At 54.1% G+C, this 20,651-nt stretch overlaps 6 protein-coding genes across 6 annotated transcripts; 3 read left to right on the top strand and 3 right to left on the bottom strand.

Moving 5' to 3' along the window:
• Positions 1 to 989: 989 nt before the first annotated feature.
• M409DRAFT_70073 (uncharacterized protein) lies at positions 990 to 2,735 on the top strand (the record flags this gene model as incomplete). The annotated part of the gene is made up of 4 exons (XM_033818560.1): positions 990 to 1,187; positions 1,233 to 1,310; positions 1,374 to 2,235; positions 2,293 to 2,735. The coding sequence occupies 4 exons, from the start codon at positions 990 to 992 to the stop codon at positions 2,733 to 2,735; spliced, it is 1,581 nt and encodes a 526-aa protein (XP_033661888.1).
• Positions 2,736 to 3,307: 572 nt separating this feature from the next.
• On the bottom strand, positions 3,308 to 4,243 carry M409DRAFT_28606 (uncharacterized protein; the record flags this gene model as incomplete). Its single annotated transcript, XM_033809110.1, has 1 exon — positions 3,308 to 4,243. One exon carries the CDS (start codon positions 4,241 to 4,243, stop codon positions 3,308 to 3,310), a length of 936 nt encoding a protein of 311 aa, XP_033661887.1.
• Positions 4,244 to 4,524: 281 nt separating this feature from the next.
• Positions 4,525 to 5,373, bottom strand: M409DRAFT_28605 (uncharacterized protein; the record flags this gene model as incomplete). The annotated part of the gene is made up of 2 exons (XM_033809109.1): positions 4,525 to 5,243; positions 5,343 to 5,373. 2 exons carry the CDS (start codon positions 5,371 to 5,373, stop codon positions 4,525 to 4,527), a joined length of 750 nt encoding a protein of 249 aa, XP_033661886.1.
• A 2,019-nt stretch (positions 5,374 to 7,392) lies between these two features.
• M409DRAFT_59521 (uncharacterized protein) lies at positions 7,393 to 8,007 on the top strand (the record flags this gene model as incomplete). The annotated part of the gene is made up of 1 exon (XM_033814217.1): positions 7,393 to 8,007. One exon carries the CDS (start codon positions 7,393 to 7,395, stop codon positions 8,005 to 8,007), a length of 615 nt encoding a protein of 204 aa, XP_033661885.1.
• A 2,451-nt stretch (positions 8,008 to 10,458) lies between these two features.
• On the top strand, positions 10,459 to 10,866 carry M409DRAFT_28603 (uncharacterized protein; the record flags this gene model as incomplete). The annotated part of the gene is made up of 2 exons (XM_033809108.1): positions 10,459 to 10,545; positions 10,594 to 10,866. 2 exons carry the CDS (start codon positions 10,459 to 10,461, stop codon positions 10,864 to 10,866), a joined length of 360 nt encoding a protein of 119 aa, XP_033661884.1.
• Positions 10,867 to 15,143: 4,277 nt separating this feature from the next.
• Positions 15,144 to 19,060, bottom strand: M409DRAFT_59519 (uncharacterized protein; the record flags this gene model as incomplete). The annotated part of the gene is made up of 5 exons (XM_033814216.1): positions 15,144 to 15,410; positions 15,628 to 16,923; positions 17,151 to 17,317; positions 17,610 to 18,882; positions 18,950 to 19,060. The coding sequence occupies 5 exons, from the start codon at positions 19,058 to 19,060 to the stop codon at positions 15,144 to 15,146; spliced, it is 3,114 nt and encodes a 1,037-aa protein (XP_033661883.1).
• Between the last annotated feature and the right edge of the window lie 1,591 nt (positions 19,061 to 20,651).

Below are 20,651 nucleotides of genomic sequence, written 5' to 3'. Positions count from 1 at the left end.
CAGCCATTTCGTCGTCTTGAATCTAGAGACGTTGCCCCAAGCACTGTTACCGTGCCTGCAGATCAAACGATCCCTACGGATTAGGTCGGATCGCTTCACGAGGCAGTGTAATTGCGAGAAGGAAGCGCAGAGTGAGCCAGATCAGGACAAGGTGGAGGCGCTACAAGGCTGTTGCCACATGTTTATGCGTGTCAAAGCCACCACAAGCCTCTCCAAGTGACAACGGTCTCCTCCAACATGTGAAAGGATTAGTAACGTGGATGACCTCGCCCTTGCAGAAATGGGTTACACGTGTGTCTTGGCGGTGGTATGACGGCGCCTGTTGCTTGGGAGATCTTGTGGCTGTGCTGTCCCTGTCCCTCCACTGGCTTCCTTGCTCCTTCAGCTCTTGCAGAACCACCACAGCTGAGTCGCCAGCAAACAATCTTCAAAAGAAGCTCGCGCCCGGTCGACGACTCTTCTTACGCTTACCCAATCTTCACCCAACCCATTGAACCATCCGCCAACACCACCTCGTCGAACAGTCGCAGATATGGGAGTGAGTGCCCCGCCAATGCCCCGCCTGACATCATCGCCAGCCGCACTCGTGCAACATGAAGAGAAGAATGTGAATGCTGACTCTCGTGGCAACAGTTGGCCTCGAAGCTCGCCGCAGCACAAGGCGGTGCGACGGCGGTAGCAAACTACGGTGGCCAGCCTGGTGCACCACCGCCAGGAGGGCAGCAGCAGCAGCCAGGCGGCTACGTGAGTGAATTCTAAACGAGAGAGCGTGACGCGTTGGCTCATGAATGATGCACTGCACAGCCCGGCCAGGCTCCTCAGTACCAAGCTTACCCAGGCCAGCAACAGCAGCAGCAGCGTCCTCCACAGCAGGTGAGTGTGCAGCTTTCTTTCCTCTTACATCATCCTCCACATCCTTTGTCCTTGACTTCTTCTTCCTACAACAACACCACCGAACGAACAAACCCCCCGCATCTGGTCTCGGACACATGCCGTTAGCTTCGAGACTCGCCGCTGGAGGCCAGGGCCCACCCTCAGCCGTTCCTGCGCCGCTGCAGGTCGGTGGTCAATATCAATATCAACAGCAACAGCCGCAAGGATATCAGTCGCCGGTTCCAGGAGGCTACGCGCGCCCGCCTCCACCACCGCCAGCGCGACCTGGGCAAAGCAGTCCGTATCCAGGCCAAGCTCCTCCCTACGGCAACCCTCAGCCATACAACCCAGCTCAACAGCAGCAACCATACAGTCCAGCGCCGTATCAGAGTCAACCCTACCAGCAACAGGGACCACCAGGAGGCTACGGAGGATATGTTCGTGCAACGTCGAGTTTTGCGTGCGACTTTCATGAGCATGACTAACATGCGATTTTGCAGGGCGGACAACCACCTCCAGGAGGACAGTACGGAGGCGCACCACCACCCCAGCAAGGCGGCTACCCACCACAAGGCGGCCCACCACCCGGTCAGTATGGCGGCGCTCCTACTGCTGGCCCACAGGACCTCGCCGGCTACCAGCGCCAGCTAGAGCAGGCAATTCAAGAGAAGGGTCTGCATAGATTCTACGGTCCAGGAACACCAGGCGCACAGCGTCTGCCTCAGATTGCCCAGCGCGCTGCGCAGGCTGTGGACAGGTTGTGCCAGGCCTGGCGCATCCAGAAAGAGATTGCCAACGATATCGTCCGCCTCGCTCTCTACGATGTTATCATCTACGTCGATGACAGCGGCTCCATGTCGTTCGAGGAGAACGGCGAGCGCATCAAGGACTTGCAGCTTATTCTGCAGCGAGCCGCCTTCGCCGCCACACTCTTCGATGACGACGGTGTGGATCTTCGTTTCATGAACGAGGACCTTCCACCACAGGAAATCTCCAACATCCGCAGCGAGCAGCAGATTGAGCAGATCCTCGCTCGCAAGCGCTACAAGGGTCTCACGCCTTTCGGCACGGAGTTGCGCAAGAAGGTCATCGACCCGCTCGTTGTCTCGAAGCTCAACAGTGGCCAAATGCAGAAGCCAATTCTCATCATCAGCATCACAGATGGTCAGCCAGCTGGAGAGAACCAGAACACGCTTGTGGAGACGGTGCAGTATGCTGTCCAGGCCGCTCAGCGTTCGCAGTATGGTCCAGGTGCTGTTGCATTCCAGTTTGCTCAGGTTGGCAACGACCAGAAGGCTACCGAGTTCTTGGCCAAGCTTGACAACGATCCCATGGTTGGTAGGGAAGTGGATTGCACGTCGAGTAAGCAAAGTCGATCATGTGGAATTATGAGAATACACCGCTAACATACTTGTTTAGACTTCGAGAACGAGTCTGCCGAAATGGCGAGAGCCAACCCACCTGTCGACCTCACACCTGATCTCTGGATGATCAAGCTCATTCTTGGTGCCATCGATCCAAGCTATGACACCAAGGACGAGAAGTCGGGCATGACGGGTGGTCCTCCCGGTGGCCAATTTGGTGGCCCTCCACCTGGCCAGTACGGTCAGCAGCCACAGTACGGCGCTCCTCCACCAGGCGGCGCTCCATACGGACAGCAGGGCGGTCCCGGCGGTTATGGCCAGCCCCCACCTCAGCAGGGAGGATATGGCGCTCCTCCTCAGTACGGTCAAGGACCACCAGGCCAAGGACCTCCTGGACAGGGAACACCCGGTCAATACGGCAGACCACCACCAGGCCCACCTCAACAAGGCGGCTACCCACCTCAGCAGGGTGGTTACGGCCAGCCTCCAAGATACTAAGCTTCCACTTCACTCACACAAGTTGACTTCTTGTACGAAACGGCAGGGACAGATACCCATACTCTGAGTTGATGATGAAAGGCGGGAGGATATGAAAAGTTGCGGCACGACTTGATTCTATGGCTTGCCACAGAGGCATGAGCAAATAACATGACATACGAGCGTGGTTCGTAGTACTGAAAATCATGAACTACTTCGAGACGATTTTCGTTTTAGTCTGTCCAATCTTCATTCCCAATGTGATGCTTTGCAGTGCTAGAAGCAGGGGGGATCCGCTTCCCGAAGGATTCATGTCTACGCTAAGCATGTGACACCAGTCTGATCTTCTTGAATCTCAATGTCACACTTCTCAACGCTTTGTTCTAGGGAAGTGAGTGCTGAAACAAGCTCGCTGTTAATGCCAACGCTCACGGATCCAGTACGAGTCTGCTCTATTCTTTGTTCTCGCTCCAGCTTGCCCATCCCGTCTAGTGGCGTGTCGTTATTCGCTTGAACCCCAGGAGTTCCTCGTCGGCGAACGACTCATCCTGCTTCCTCCATCTCCCACGTCCCGTCTCGCTCGCAGTCCAAGTCTACCATTTTTTCGCCCTCCCCTTGATCGCTTTCTTCTTCGAACCTCTTAGCCCACGACTTCGGCCCCCCTTTGGCGAGTATCCCTCCTCGAAATCCGCCTCCCACAACGTTTCATTTATCTCGCTGTCGCTCTCTCCACACTCGTACTCGTACTTGTGCAAGTACTCCTCCTCCTCAGCAGCCCACACGCCCCCTGCTTGCACGTACGCCACCATGCTCTCCACATACTCGGCTTCCTCTCGCACAGTCCTGCGCATCAGTGCGTCCTCCATGCCTGGTTGCCACAGCAAGTACGTGCCAGGGGCCAAGCGGGGACGATACCAGGGGCTCGCCATGGCGTCGGCGTCGCGGATGACGTGGGCGATCGCGTGGCGGTTTCCGCTCGCGGACTTGAGGCCCAGGTCCACGTGGGCGATGTACGGCGAGTGCTGGCCGATGGCGCGGTGGACGAGGTCGATGGAGAGGGTGAGGGAGGGGCGGAGGCCGGAGTGTTGGAGGGAGTGGAGGGAGTGGAGGGAGGATTTGGCGAAGGCGGCGATTCCCTCGAGCTCTTTCATGCCGAGGTCTGAGTAGGTGATGTGGAGCGAGGTGATGAGGTGGCCGTGGGAGGTGTAGCGGACTCCCCAGTCTGCTAGGGCGCGGCCGGCGGGTAGGGCCATGTGGCGGAGGAAGTTCCAGTTGAGCGGGATGGTGAAATGGTTGGAGAGCACGATGGGGAGGGCTTCGTGGTGGATTTGCTTGCAGGTGCTGAGGAGGTTGGGGGAGAGTTGATGAGGGTTGAGGGGTCGTATGGCGAGGGTCGAGTCTTCTTCCCAGTTTCCCCGGATTGGCGCTTTGATGAAGCCGAGCTCGATGCCGTTTGGTGAGAAGAGAGCCAACTCGTAGATCGAGGTGCGCAACTCCGCTGGCAGTTTACCGAATAGCGAGTTGTTCATTCTGAATCGTGACCTCGTGTGCTCGAGGATGTGGTGATGTTCAGAGAGTGGCGAGGTGCAAGAAAGTTGGAGGGCTGGCGAAAGGGCGGCTTTTAAGTCAGTACTTGGTGAATACGCGAGTAAGCGGGTCTCCGCACGTGCGTCATTCGAGTAGAGGTGAATGTCTGGAATCAGGTGTTCATGCGTACTGTGTACCCTCGTCAATGAGCCGATCCAAGCAACTTTCACCCCTGGTCGTCATTTGGTGCATTGGGCCGCTCTTTGCAAGCATCTGCACTCGATCACTCTTCGACTGTGGCCGTAAGAGGTGCCTCGGTTTGGACTCCCCAAGACCACGTCGGGTCCGCGTCCAGTAACTCGAGATATGCCTCAATTTCACGAACAGTCTCCCACATCTCGCGATCCCAATATGGGTACCTGTACAACCCGTGAAGTCGCCGCTGGTACGTCTCGCATTGCTGACGAACCGAAGCCTTGGCCTGCGCGAGGGTCGTCGCGTAGAGCTCCACCTCGAAGGTCCGGTCTAAGAGATCGTTGAAGAACCTCTCTGAGAACGAGAACTTGAAGGCCATTTTGATCGAAAGTTTGATCTTCGGGTGGCGACGGAAGAGGGCCCTGATGCCCTTCAAGACCCATGTCACGTCACATTCGAGATCCTCCCATTCGATCCATTCGTACCGATATGTGCCGAGATGCACGTCCAGTGACTTCAAGTCTTCGACGAACTCTCCTAGGTAGCTGAACCACAGTCGGTTGGTGCTGGGAAGCTTCTCATATCGGCGCCATGCGTTGTTCGGTGCGAAGAGAAATCTGTTCTGAGAGATGAAGATTGGAAAGGCTTCGGACCGGATTTGTTTGCACGTGTTGATCAACGCAAAGGGAAGGTTCCGCATGCGCACAGCCGACGGCTCGATTTGATCGTATCTTTCTTCTGGGGTGATTATGATTGGCGAGTTTTGGTCGACGAGGGCTAGTTCATAGATTTGGAGCCGTAGCTCAGCTGTTTATGTGTCAGTACTGATGTAGATGGCGTAGAGGTGCTCGAAGCATTCCAAATCATCAGACCGCAGAGAGGTGATGTCGATGGGAGTAGACATACCAGGGAGCTTATTGAAGAGATATTTCTCCATGTTGTTATAGGTGTGCTGGAGATTCAAGAATGAGAGGAGGGAGTCCACAAACAAGACCTGGAGTGAAGGGAAGGAAGAAGAGAATGACAGCCATCATTGTTGAAGATGAGACTTGAGCGAAACGAGTCAACTGTGGGGTGTCGAAGCTAGATGGTGTCTTTCCCAGTGATAATTACTGTAGTCAGCATGAATACACAGGTTGCTACTCACAGTCTTGTGGGACTGGACCAAAAAGCAGTGACTTTCCATTCATATGGAGTCCCCCTCCTTTAGGTTGTCGTAGGCGTAATTCAACGCCATACATCTGCAAAGTCGGAGAGTCAGTCCCATTTGACCCATATGTCGACACCATCCACTTCGTGGGACGAGGTGAGAACATCATTTTGTTCGTGAGGTGATACAGGAGGCAAAGGTTGAGGGAAGCAACCGGCGTAACATTGGCACCCATTAGCGCGTCCCAATACAGTCTAGACTCACGGAACGGGACGAGGCCGTTGGTCTGTTGATGACTACACTTCGTCCGTCTTCCTGTCTTCTTCCTCACTCCATCCCAATGCTCACACTGAAAGAGTCGAATTTGGCAACTTGAGATGACTTGCAGCAATCCCTCAAGACCTGCGTTATAGGGTCAGCGGCGTCATCGCATATACAGAACGATCTCAGTGGCCATTGCGGACACTATGTCGAGCGACGGTACATCTATGACCGAACCAAGTGAAAGTCTCTCGCCCTTGCCAAATCGATGAAGACTTTACCTGTGGCGCTCTCATAGATTTAGATGAGGACGATGCACTTGCCACCTCTGCCATGGAGTCTGCCGCAGACTCAGAAAGCATAGAGCGTCGCTCAAGCTGGCATCTCGCACAGCCATCCTCCGGAGAAAGTCTCACACGTCAAACCTCGCACGGAAAAGACGAATCGTTACCCAGAGGTATTTACAACGCTAGTGGGCGATGAAGACATGTCCCTAGGCCACATACGGCACAGCCAAGGTAGACCACACTTGACCCGAACTGTGGGCGCCCTCGCCTGGCTCATACTTCTTCAGCTCCAAACCACAAGCCGTAATCGTTCCGGTATGTCTTCAGCCGCAGCGTATCTGGCCCGTGATGAAGCGTCCTCTCTTACGCCCGAAACGACATCTCGACTTAACATTGCCTTGATTGGGAAATGAAGGGCGTCCGTCCCGTGTGGTATCCCGTTTGGGGGCCGTTTCATGCTAAATCAAGAGCTACGATGGCGCAAGCATCGCCGCCGTGTAACACGATTACAGCCGCGCTGCGAATAGTCAGCTGTCAACAGCTAGCAACCAGACGATACTAATGATTTTGGTATCGTGATTGTTGATGATTGTTGATAGTCGAGGGAAGGAGCTGGAAGTGACGAGGCCCTGCGGACTCTGATTGGGACTAGCGCAAAAAGGGGTCTGAGAATGAGATACCTAGGACCTTGTCGCGATTTTCGCCACCCCTTTCGACTTCGACTTCACTTCTTTAGCAACAACGAACACCACCACTCATGACAACGAAGACCACGCGCCGAATTCCTGACAATCTACAACAACGGTTCTCACGAAGCTGCATCCCAAAAGCAGATGCGATTTTGGCAAGCTCCTGGATGTTTGGAAGCAGATCCCTAAGCGTGCGCCCAGTCGAGACCATCCACCTCCAACACTTGGTCTATTGCGCTGATGCATTTGGATCAGACACGCTGTTATCCCCCTTGCATGCTGTGTTAGGTAAGTGGTGATGGTGCTGATTTCTCAGCCACAGGAGGCTATGCTATGTGTTCTTTGCTTCGATACCGCTTTCGGTGCTCGCTGAAGCCTGGTGCGCTGGACACAATCTATTTCTATACCTGCGGCTGAACCACTGGACTGTATCGCTATGTATAAGTTGCCCAGAACTGTACCTCGTCGCTGCAATTATCTCTTTTGCTACCAGCAGCTCGAGCAGTTCGTGCATTCCCTCTCAGGCTGCCGACTCGCAAAATCCAATCTCTCCTCGAACCCGCTCCGAAATGCTTTCTAAGACCTTTCTCAGCTGCATAAGCCTCCTCGCCGCCTATGGCACATTTGCCGCAGCCAACGGACAAGAACAAAAACCTGAAGCGTTGATCCTTTACAACGCCACCTTGCCAGCTAATGGTACCGCCACCCCACAGAGCCTCGTCTACACCACTTGGAATCAAAACCTCACACTGACCGGTATCTCGGCAACGTCTATGCTAGCTGCTGGAGGAAATGCAATGGCAGATCTTGGATATAGCTGCGTCTTTGCAAGTGGCGGCAACCCAGGCGGCGTTCATACTATTTCTCTAGACGGCCCACCATCCAATCTGGCAACGAACCCGGTCGAAATCAAATGGATCTGCTGTGGTGACTGTGCCGCTGGCAAAACTGCAGGAGGGAATGACACGACTTCCACAACCACTGGACAGCCATCCACCACACGGCTGGTAGCAAGCACCGGCACTCCAAGACCAACAGGGAACTCTACGACCAGCGTGCCGAGAGCCTCAAACACTCCTTCCGCCTCGTCAATAGCAACCACAAATGCTGGCGCTGTCACTGGAGTTGGCTTAGCCTCAATAATGAGCACGCTGTTCATCGGCTCAATAAGTTTGGCCATTTGAAGCGTCATCTCGACTCATGATGACTGCATGTCCCTTTCTGTCTTAGACTTTGGAGTCGCTTTGGGCTGTGCGTTGTACATTGCTGGAGGAGGTTAGTGAAGTTTCACAAGCATAGCGATCATTTCTTGTATAGACGTACCTAGCTTGCATTGATGTTACTCAGCCGAGCTTCATCGGACAATTTGCTACACGCCTCACCAGACAATTATCAATCCCGATGAACTTCTTCAAATAAGCTTGGAAATCGCGATCCTACAGGGTCGAAGTGTGCGGCGCTGTCTTCGCCACAGACACTGATCATGCTGTCCTCTCGGGTGCACTACACTTGGTACAACTTCGTCGTGAGTCTCCTTTGGGCCATGGGCACCATTGTCCCTCACAGTTCCCAAGCTTACCAGGCATTCTAGGTTGTAACAGCGGTCTGCCTTGGATCATTGATCTACTTGTAGTGCTGCTTGTGAAGAAGGACGTCGATGCACCTGGAAAGATCCTACAACGCCTCCATTTCCGGCCTGCTGAAGCCGATGGACAGGCTGCTGAGGAGGAACTGACTCAGACTGCCGCACAAGTTGAAGTCGATCGACAGCTCTACCAATACGAGTCCTTCTGGGAACTGTTCACACGGCCGAGTTGGTCATTGCAGAAGAGGCAATGAGAGGGGTTAGCGAGCTGGATTATCCATCTTCACGGACTCCTGGTAGCATGCCGGTCTCATTGGCTGCGTTTTCTGGGCTTCTCATCGCCGATGCTTGGCGGGCGAATGTCGAATACCTGACAGACCAAGCCGGTCATCTGTCTCGATTCAGGCTCGATGCTTTTGGTAGAAGAGCTTTCTCCCAGGTGGGTCAAGGTCGCCAAAATGTGATATATCCTCGTGCTCCCACGTCCAGAGCGAAGAAGGCGCCCGGAAAGGAGACCTCGGGTTGAACCAGGATCAATCAACCTTTGTGCAGTGTCCAAGAGGACGATGGCACTTACGTCGATGATGCTCATACCCGAGAAGATGAAACAAGCGATGAAGGCGAGGAACAAGGCAGTGCGCTCACGCCTTCGGGGACACAATACGACATTCTCATGTTCCAGGCAGACGCATTACTTTCCTTGCTTAACGACACCTACCAAGCATTGATCGGCTCTAGCACAGTCAATGACAGTAGAACCAATCTTAAAATCGCGAGAGAGAGCAAGAAGCAGGCGGAAAGAGCCACGATGCTCATCCTTTCTAGCTGCAGTATATCTGGCACTGACCCTCGCCCCGGGGATCATGGAGATTCACCGCGCCGCGCCAAAATGGTGGGCTGTGCTAGTGGTATCGCTCAACTTGCTCACTCCTTCCGGGGCGATTTCTGGCAATATCGACACAACACACGTTTTGGCGTGGTCTGCGGTGCCGGAGAGCTTCTCATGGAAGCCTCTCGGACGTCACAGATGACTCGATGAGTCTCAGCAGTTGGCAGGTGGCTGACACAGACTCAGGCGAGGATATCTCAGGATTGTGGAGCTGCTTGTACCTGGGCAAAGATGTACCCCAGGCGGTCTTCCGTATTTGCCATGCTGACCTGGTTTGGACCCACTCAGGGCAAGAATGACTACTATCAAATGTAGACTAGACTTTCGCCATAAGAGGTTCGCGACGAGTTGTAATCAAGGGACGCATTAGAAAAAGATTTCCGGTTCTGAACGAGGCTCTGGAGACTGGTAATAGATGGAAAAATCATGCTGCGGGAAAAGATGGCTCTGGGCTCATCGAAATGTGAGATGTCAAGACTGCGATTACAACTTTGGTCTCGCCTCGACATGTATATGCTGTCAAGCTTGGCAGCCTTACTCTACCTTCAACTCGAATCCAATGGTATCGGCAAGCCGACCCAGCGAGCTAGCCCTCTTACTGATTGGCTTTCTCTTCGACCTGCGATAGTGAAAGACGGATAGGGCTCGTTAACAATTCTCAACTCACTACGCTCAATACCAACATTGGACGGCTGCCATCCCAAATTAGGTGTGGAGCAACATGAAGCTCCATCGCATACTGAACAACTGCGAAAGTCGCATGAGCTGACGACAACTTGTATTGGGTTTATCCCCTCCACGGCATGTAACTCTGTTTCGTTCATGCATCACCACAGTAGCGGCTGCCTCTAGTTGGCATAGGTTGTACGGGCGATACTGCATCTTTCAGAGTCGATCCCCGATTGGACGCTAACACCTGCCATATCTTGAAGGATTACCGGTGGTATGTCTTCCACCTTCCGCATCCGACCACGAGAGCTTTAGCATGGGATGCTGTGTTCTGTCGGCGTGAAGTTGCCATGAGCACACAATGGAGCGATGTTACCTGGCTCGGCTGGTGTTCGCCGTGCGGCTCCGCTGAAAATGGACAATATAAGTATGGCTTGACGGTGATATAGAGGCCGTGAGGAAATCATAATCGAAACAGACCAAAACGCAAACATGAAGACTGCTACCTTTTCTGCAATTGTGAGCCTTGCGGTTGCTCTCACGGCAGCCGCACCTCTTGAGAAGTCAGCGAGAACTGAAGTATGGAAGCTGTTCACCGTCAAGGCATCTCAAGCTAACATCTCGCAGGTAAACACGGTCAGCCCAGACATCGTCAACACGGGCGACCCTTGGATCAAGCGTGGAGAGTCTGTCAGTCCTGACATTGTCAACACTGGTGATCCATGGATCAAGAGAGAAGAGTCTGTCAGCCCGGATATCGTGAACACTGGCGACCCCTGGATCAAAAGAGAAGAGTCTGTTAGCCCGGACATTGTAAACACTGGGGACCCCTGGATCAAGCGTACTGAGGCTGTCAGCCCGGATATCGTGAACACCGGCAACCCATGGATCAAGAAATAGAGGTTTAGCAATGCACATTTGGTAGACATAGCATACATACAGGCAGCAAATGCTGTTTGATCTACATCTATGTCTCGAGCCGTGAAAGTCTCAAAATGCTCAAGTCACATCGGTAAGGGCTCGAGTCGTAAGCCCTCCTCTTGCAACGAATGCGACCCCCAACCCAGAGGGTCGTCCTCGACAATAGTATCTACATCAAGCATTCCTGTCAATGCATGGTCTCTGGCCCATTGCTGAAGCGCTTCAAAGTCTCGGCAAGAGTGTGGAACGTCCATAGAAGGCTTCGCTTTCCCATCGCGGAGGTCTCGTGCCCACACAATAGGGGTAGTGTCGGCGCTACACTGGAGATTGAACGTCAGCATCCACATTGACAGTGACATGTCATCGGACAGTCGAACCATGAGACTCTGTCGTATTGCATTGATGCAATGATCAATGTGCGATATTCCCATCAACCCGTCTTTGTCTGATAGATCTGCTCCGTTGAAGATTGCCAGACGAATCTGATTCTAGAATGCACGGTAAGTTGCTGTCTCATCAGTGGAAGATGGAGTGAGGTCGTACCAAACAATGTAAGTCATGGAATACCGACAGCTCGGCGACGTATGATTGAGGTCGCTGCTCCCCAGGAATCGGCATGGTCTTGTTTCCCATGGGACGGGCTTCCTCGACCGAGATCTTCGATATGCCATCTAAAACCATGAGTTTGCTCGTCTCCAGAGTGAACAGTTTGAGACTCACGATCGTACAAGGCCTCCCAATGAGCGTTGTTTGCCGCGGAGGGTATGCCTGAGAAGGGCGACGCATCTAGTCCAAACTTGCCATCGAAGACCACTTCTTGAGATCTCGATGCAATCTTTGCTGGCGCTGAGATCCGTCAATTCAATGCAAAGGTACGGCTTGGGAATACAGACAGTAGATAGCTTCGCAAGTTGGGCTTTGTTCGGCTGTCAGTCGCAGCATACGCCATATGAAAGAAACGTTGATGACAATGGATATTGCTGCAACGAAGCACACTCCCAAGACTGTTGTATTCCAAGACAATGGCTTTATAGAGGTCTCTGCTGAGCCATTTTCATCCGCCTGATGCAGTAGGAAATACTCTGATCTTGGCGCCCTCATCTTCCTTTCCCTCCTTCCAACCGACAAGATTGACAAATGCTTCAACTGCCACCTCACGACATCGAGAACAAGAAAGCGAAACTGCCGCCGGTCTAAAGTGACCACACTCGCCGCTGTAGCAACGCTAGTCGTTAGTGCAGTGAAGGATCACTGCGACCTTATGCAGGTTCGGTGACGCGGCTGAGCCTCGACATCCTACGCTAGACGCAAGAGGAAGGTGTACGAACATCTCACGCAAGCATATTGCCAGCAGGAGAAAAGGTTATCTCGGCTTGATTCTGGAGGGTAGATTCCAATGAATTCGAACAAATCTGCGTCAACGACATCCTTTCATTGATGTTTTGACTGGAGCGTGAAGGGAATCGGGACTGAGAAGCCCGAGGTGGAAGGCCACTTCTCGAACTGAAGAACGCTTCTTGTGGGATGACTTGACAACATATAAGGCAGAAACCGCAATCAACGCTTCGTCGGCGTGTCGCAAAGACGACAGCCCGGCAAAAAGACTTATGCACGTGCATACTCGTTGATATTTCGTCGCAAAAGTCGCCCCGCGTGCCTCTCGCCTTGGAATGTAGCAGCATTCAATACTAATTTACTTCGCGGGACAAGTGGTCGGCGACTGCAGAAGTGACGTGCCGTGAGCGAGTAAATGCGATCACATGCGAGTGATTTAGCGTGACGCGCTAGTGACTCATCTGAGGGTCCGTGCGCCAAATTCGAATTCAAAAGCTCGCGCTTTCTTGCAAATTCCACATCCGTCAGACAAACACGCCGCCGCACAGCAACATCGTCGTCGCCGCCACCACCTCCACAACCACAACGCACCTCGGCCCTTCGCTGCCCATATGTCCTCCCTCCTGCATGTCGACAACCACCAGCAGCTTCTCGAAGCGCACCCAAGTCTTTCGCCGATACATTCCAGACTTCGAGGTAATCTCAGATATCTTTGCCGGTACAGCTCGTCTGACTTTTCAAACAGCCATTCCGAGCCCCTTGCCGTCGCCTCGACCCTCCCCGCCGACCGAGTCCGTAATGCGACGCCCATCCGCCCACCTCCTCCTCCGCCCTCCTCTGCCGACGCCCTCGTCCTCCGAACCACCGTCCATCGCCGCCCATCATCCAAGCAGTCGATCGACTCGCCACCATTCAGTCGTGGCGTACCCAACGAGCGCCTGCATAGAAGAAAGACTTCATGGTCGTCAGCAGTCTACTCTCGTTGGAACGCCATGGCCGAAGCACCTTTCAGGTGCACCAAAGACCAATGGAAAGAGCCAAGGCTGTTCAGTATTTCTTCGCTGTCTGCAGTCTTGGACAGCCGAGTTACCACGGCTTTGGTTGGCTTTCGCAGTTGAAGAAAGATTTGCAGGCATTCAATCACGGCGCATTCAGTAGCGGCTGCTCGAGGAAGACTTACTTGCTACTGCAATAGTCTGCGACAGCTACTGGGACGCCTGGTTGAAGAGCCGTTTGCGCGCACCCATGGACGTGACTCAACCCCCCAAAAACAAAAAACCCCACAAAAAAAGAGTCGCGTCTGTGGACGCTCGAAGGGAAGCGCGACATCAGTGCACTCAGGTTGATACAAGGCAGCTCCTTCCCTGGTAGCAACACCAGTATCAGTGGCGGTTTAAAAGAGCTGGGCCTTCATCAACATACAACTGACCGCTTTTGTCGCCGCGCCAAAGATTCATGCACCCGGATCACCACGAAACCACCCACTGAAAAACATGGTTGTTCTGCAGTCCTCTCTGCTGATAGCATACTTTTTCGGGGTATCTGGCCATGTTTACTTTCGGTTGCTCCGCAATTCTCATCACTGCGGAGGAGGCTTATCGACAGAAGGCTGTGACGGAAGCCTTCAGTGTTGGCGCACCCAGTACCGACCGCATCGAGGAGGACTTGCTACGCTATTGCGCAAGCAGTCTGCGACAGCTACTGGCACGCCTCACTGAAGCGCCGTTTGAGCGTACCCAAGGACCTGATCCAAGGCCGCTCATTCGGAAGCGCGGCATTAGTGCACTCAGCCCGATCTTAGGCAGTACCCTCCATGGTAGCAACACCAGTACCAGAGGCGGTTCAGAGAGCTGTCTAGATTGGAAGCCAATTTGGCGCTGGCCGCTTTTGTCGCCGCGCCGAAGACCCACGCACCCAGATAACTGATGCCCCAAACCTCCCGACTGGAATACCAAGGTTGCTCTGCGTTCCTCACCGATAGCACAATATTTGGGTATCTGGAACGTGGTCTTCGGTTGCTGAAGCACAGTCTTCTACTGCGAGGAAGGGGCCGAAGGCTGTCAACAAAAGACTGTGATGGAAGCATTCAGAACAGCGCACCCAGCAAGCATCGCCTCGAAGATGGACTATACACCTCCACGGCAGTCCGCAACGCTTGCTGGACGCTCGACTGAAGTGCCGTCTGTGGCGCACCCAAGGTTCGACTCTGCAAAGGGTCAAAGCCGGTGGTCGCTCATTCGGAAGCGCGACATCAGTGCACTCAGGTCGAGAGAGATCGCTCCTGTCTCGGTATAAATGAAATGCCGGGATAGTTTTAAAGAGCTTGGCCTCAATCGACACACCACTGACCGCTTTTGTCGCCACGCCAGAGGCCGTGTATCCAGCAAAGAACACACGCAAATTCGAGGTTGTTCAGCTGTCTTCGCTGTTGGCAACGACTAGAATAGTGTGTCTGGCCATGGCTCCGGTTGCTGAAACACAGTCTTTGGCAGCCTCGGTGGGCTTGGGACCGAAAGGTATGTACATCTTTTGACCGTAGTACGCGTGGTGGGCATTCGGCCCCACCCAAGGCTAACAAGTGTAGGCCATCAGTCTCTGGCATGAAATATGCTCGGGCCTGGAGGCTTCATCTCCGCGGTAATCTTTTCCAGGCATCAGAGTCCGCAAACATAACAGACCGTGGTAGCGGAAAGATTTTGGGCGTATCGACTGAACGAAAACAATTGAGCCGTCCGTCATATATGGAGTTCGGAGCCTGAAGCTGCATTGATGCAAGGGGCTCAGGGGGATAGAAACGCATTTTCATTGAACAGCACTTCAAAGCTCGATATCGGCCCAAATCTTCGTAGAAGCGATTGTGCCATCAGTCCGAAAGCCTCATCACAACAATCAAGTCCAGTACAGCTGCATTTATTGCATAATCAGGAGTTCTTGACCGGGTTCGTTGAAGCACACAAATCACGGACATACTCGGCATTCATATCCACCGACTTCTGAATGACCGGGGCACCAGGATGGCTTACGACAGCTTGTCCAATGTTGTTCTTCAAGTGATCGGGAAACAAACGCGCACGAGGGACCCTTTTGGTCTGAGGAGATGGAGATGTTAGAAAACCATGGTAATTTACTCCTTGGAAGGTGCATATTAATTGTTGCCAAACGAACAACCCTTTGCGGCCTGATTCTCTCTAACAACAGTAAGGTAAAGCAAACATGAACGAATGAAGAGACGATTCTAGCTGATCCGAGCAGTTTACTTCAGCAATACAGCCACCAACTCGAACGCCCCAATACAATGAAAACGTCCAATACTCTCTCCGACAAGAAACCCCTGACAATAACTCAAAGACAGCATCGACTCCAGCCAACATTCACCTTCCCGTCGCTACTTCCCTCTGCTCATACCATTCCCTTCCGCTTACATCTTTCTTCCTCCGCGCGGACCGAGATGTCCAAACTCCACATTGCGCATCTCGTTCCCCACGACCTGCTGGCCTGGATGCACGTAGTAGCAATTCTTGCGCTGACAGTCGTGGCCGTCGCCACAGAGAAGGTAGACGCAGCGCTTGCGCTTGTTCCGGCATGTCTTGCACGTCGCCTCAGACGTGCACATTCCGCCGTCTCGCCAGCAGTGCGTACATACAACAACTGGCGTGGATGGTGCTGGCGTTGAGGGGCTTGGGTTGGCGCTGCTTGGAGCGATGGCGCTTGAGTTGGTCGCGCTGGAGTTGGTCGTGCTGGAGTTGGTCGTGCTGGAATTGGTCGTGCTTGGTTTGACGGTACTTGGGTTGATGATGCTATCAAGCTGGTGTGCTTCGAGGCGTGATCGTGTGACTCGGTGCGGGTGTTGCTGTTGCGAACGTCGGTGGCGGGGTTGGCGGGACTGGAGGTGTCGATGGAGGGAGTCTTGTTTCTGGGAGTGTTGAGAGAAGTTGGGTTTCTCTCCGTTGAGATCGCCGAGTCGAGAACAACGACGTAGGGGCGGCGTGGATCTTGTGGTGGCAAGATATCTCCGAAGACTCGAGGCTTCGGGGGCAGGTTGGCGATGGTAGTGAGGACTCCGTTGGTGTTTTCCAGATCTATGCCCTTAGCGCCCCATTGCTGGCTGCCCACCGGGTCAGCGTCGTAAGCCTTGCGCAGCTCGTACTTCTGAGAAGGATCCACAGGCTCGTTCTCGACGAGCCTAGTGAAGGGAGGCATCTGGACTCGAGGCGCGCTGGGCATAGCAATGTCGTGGATCCCATTAGCTGCGAGAAGCTCACTCGTCACTCGGAGAGACGGTCTGCCGGCGAGAAGTGCCTTCAGGTGCTGGATGTCGGAGTCCTTCTCATCTATCTGCTTCTGAAGCCCCTGAAAGCGAAGATGCCACTCTTCCGCGCGCTGGGCTCGGGCTCGTCGATCCAGCGCGCATGAGACAGGTTGTGAGGGTGTGGCGGTTGCTGCTGCGTCGGGAGAGCCTTGCGTGTGAGGGTGGGAATCGAGAGGGCCCCCAGAAGATGGCTCACGTCCAGAAGATATATCTTGTCCGAGAGATGACTGTTGACTTGAAGAGTCTTGAGAGGCCGAGATGTTAGCATCGCTTGCTTGAATCGCTACGGGGGACTGACTCGGCCATGTGGGCAATCGCGAGAGTGAGAGGCGAATTCGAAGCTGCTTATTCTCCTCCTCGAGCTGCTTCACGCGGGTGAGAGTTTCCAAGCACTGCTGATTCTTGCAAAGTGGTGCATCGTCGGTCATGGTGGCGAACGTGTCTTGGTTGGAAGCCATGGTCGACGGCGGCGTGTCGGGGTTGGCGTTGAGTCAAGGTCGGCGGTGTGTCGAGCAGACGAAAGTCGCAAGAGCAGCGGCGGCTTTTGGAAGATCGAGGTGCGGGAGAGCGGGCCGCCGTCACCGGGTGCGACGGCGGACGCCAAGAATCACATGCAAACCTTAAACAAGTGAATGGTCACAGCGGCGGTTCCGCGAAGTTTCTTCCAACCTGCACTTGCCGCGCTTTGCGGAATGATTGGGCATCTACAGTCTGTATCAGTCGTTGGAATGTCGTCGCCCATCATACTTGGGCGGATGTTGATGCTAGGTGGAGATTGCCTTCGTGCTATGGAATAAGTAAATTGCATGATTAACACTCAAAATGCGTATCCTCACAAGTGTATCGCCCCGAACATGCATCGAACAAACACAACGCCTCCTCGACCACCCAACAAAGCACCAAACCCAGCGCCACCGCAGCGCTCACCCCAACTCCCCGCCCTCCCTCCCTCCCCCATCCAACCTCTACTCATCAACAACCCCCCACTCCCCACCCCTCCCCTCCACCTGCCCCGGATGCACCCTCACACACCTCCCACGCCGACACCCGAGTCCAGACCGACAACGCAGATACTCACAGCGGCAGCCCTGCGCTTCGCACGCCCGGCACACGGTCTCGCCGGAGCAGCGCGCTCTGGTCTGGAGGCAGCCTAGGCAGACTAGCTTCTCGCCGCGTCGGGGAGGCCGGTGGCCTGGTTCTGGGGAGCGCGGGCGCTTGCGGGGGGAGGTTGTGGAGGTGGAGGAGGGGGTGAGTTGGTGGGAGAGGCGGTGGCGGGGGTCCCAGGGGATGTCTTGGCCTCTGGTGGGAGGGGAGTTGGTTTGGAGGGGGGAAGGTTGCGCTTGTTGTTTGTGTCGGAGATTTTGAGGAGGTTTTCCGGTGATGTTGGCTATGCGGAAGGGGCAGAAGCGCTGAGGTCCATCACTTGGAGTTGGTGGCCTCGAACTTTGCAACGCCACACTTGCTGGCGACACGACTTCTTCAGGGCAAGCTCCTCGTGGTGACGACTCGTTCGAACTGTTTCGAATCGCGTCTTCGGTTGGATGCACGGACTGATTGTCTGCTGGTGTCTCGGCATCATCGTTATGCGATCCTTGTTGAACAGCATCTTCTCCTGACCTCTCCGCATCATCATCATGGTGTACTTGTAAAGTAGCATCTTCGCCTTCCGCGGCAGGTGATGCGCCTTTTTCAGAGCCTTCTCCTCTCTTGTGGCCATCATCCTCATCACCATCCTTATCCGCATACCCAGGCCTCTTCGGAAGGTCAGCCACCAAGGAGAGTACCCATTCATGCTCCCTGAGTGAGTGTGAAACAGTATCAAACCGCCTCTTCGGTAGCGGAGTAGTCTCGCACCACTTTTTCAACTCCGCTCCCATATCGTGAGCAGCATGATCTTCGACGTCCAAGTCGACGACCTCTTCGTAGTGCTTCGTGAAGCCAGGCATGAGCACGCGAGGCCCTCTGGCAACTGGCACTGAATCACTTGCGGAGGAGTCTTCACTGCTCACTTCGACGTTCTTTGCGGCGTGTTCGTCAGGAACTGCTGCAGCTACTCTGGGGATTGCGAACGCAGGCGTGCTCGACGTGGACATCCCTTCGCCCTCTTCAGTTTGAGTGCTGCTTCGTGGAGAGGGATAACCTTCGTGACTTGCATCATCTTTGGCTTTTCCTCCCAAATGTGCACTCTCGAGAGGACCATCTCGGAATCCCTGTTCCGGCTTCTTGCACTGCTGTTGGGCTTCCACAGTTGGATGACCTTTGGAGCTTCCAGCGTCGATGAATTGCATCAAGGGATCGGTGATAGTAGCAAGAATGGTTGCTTGTCGTGCCAGGTTCTCCGGTAGTGTGCCCTTTGCCTCAGAGTCAGATGGGTCTAGATTTTCACAAAATGCCGTACTGCAAATTGCGGCTGCTCACCTCTCTTCGCAACTCGTCTACTTGGTTGTTGACCAGCGAGCTTAAGCGTTTGATATCACGCGAAAGAGACTGCTCTCTCTTGAAGGATGAAGAGCTCGATGCCGCCTCCATGGTGCTGCCGATGTCTTCCGTTTCTTGGAATCAAGCTTGTGACGCCCTTGAAAGTTTCTGGCTACCGGTGTTCATGAAAGAGGACTGTCATGCCTTTGCCAGCTTATTTTGTAGTATTCGTGCTGAATTTCAATTGAATCAACAACACACGAAAAGCAGACACACATGAAAGCCGCAATGAAAAGACAAGACACGATAGGTCGGTAGCCGTCATGGCAGACCTACCATTCGACAACAACGGCGTTTGATTTCTTGGGCCCGGGCCATCGATGAGACAATAGCTGTACGTACCCGTCTGGTCGTCGAAGCGGTAAGCAGGAAAAATGACAGTCGACAACAACGTTGTTGGATACTGTTAGCCTTTCCAGTCCGCCGTGCAAGGTAGAAACGCGGCTGTCCAATTCAGGAGGCTTGGACAGCACAGCTGTCGAATGCAAACAATGGTCAAGTTCCATCCAGTGTCTCAACACGTTTGAACAGTGCCATGCAGCATGCCTCTGAACTGATTGCATGCTAAGGTAACACAGCAGCTGTCCCTGCTCAGACGGCAAGCAGCAGGCCGGACTCTTCCCCGAGACATCAGTATAGATTGCAGTTCTTGGCGATGCATGCAGCAACGCGTTGTATGCTGTTCAAACGCGGCAAAGGTGGAAGCAAACGAGCCAGACGTCATGCATGTGGGCGTTAGTTGAACGCAGCCTTGGCAGGTTGGGAGAGGCCATACAGCCTGTAGCGCTGCTGTCTCGAATCTGGAGACGCGCAGAGAGCGACGTAGCCATGTAATTAGAGCATAGTGGCTTTTCAACGCAGGAGTTGCTACGACTCTTGGAAATCTCCCAGCGAATCCGTTCGTGTGGAATCATCGAGTAATATTCGCGAGCTCATCGTCAGCTTACATACTGGTCCAAGACATGACCCATGTCCGCTCGCCATCAGCGCAGCCAACTCTACTGTGTCCTTGTTTCAACCTCACCTCACCTCTTGATGTATTGTATTGGTCTGCCGAGAGGCTCTTCTGCTCCTTATGTCGTGCCGAATGGTCGCAGACCTCGCGCGTTCACGATGGAGCTGCTTTCCACCGTGATCACACGACCCGACTCAGGCCTTTGCACGAAGCGAGCGCTGAGCGCCGACCAAGGTCACCTCATAATCGATCACATCTCCACGCTCTTTGCATCGCGAAATTCCGTTGCGGGAGCGTTTCCACATCTCGTCTTCGGGAGCAATCTCGTCCGGCGGGTGATCTTCAGCGAAGTCGCATGTCAATCTCGCCAGCGAGCATGGCATTCGGATCGAATCGCTTCAGCCGAGCACGTCGATTCCCTATCCCAAGTGAACAAGAGCAGCACAAGTATGGGGACAATATGCGAGAAACTGAGATTGTCGCCGGGGAGGTCGGCATAATCGGGCAGGTCCGTATCCCAAACGAGGACTGGCGCTCCGTCAAGCGAGGAGACGATGCCGCACAAGCTCAACAAGCTCCTGCCTTTCGAGGCTTAAACTTATCTCTACCGTACCTCGCCCGCGGTGATCAGGCACGCCGCACGCGATACGACCGGCGAGCACCATCACGAATCAGGCACCGCTTCCG

The sequence above is a fragment of the Zasmidium cellare genome, assembly GCF_010093935.1.
Source record: "Zasmidium cellare ATCC 36951 unplaced genomic scaffold M409scaffold_44, whole genome shotgun sequence".
Classification (NCBI taxonomy): Eukaryota; Fungi; Ascomycota; class Dothideomycetes; order Mycosphaerellales; family Mycosphaerellaceae; genus Zasmidium; species Zasmidium cellare.
The sequence above is the reverse complement of the archived record's forward strand: the minus strand, read 5'-3'. Positions and strand labels throughout refer to the sequence as shown.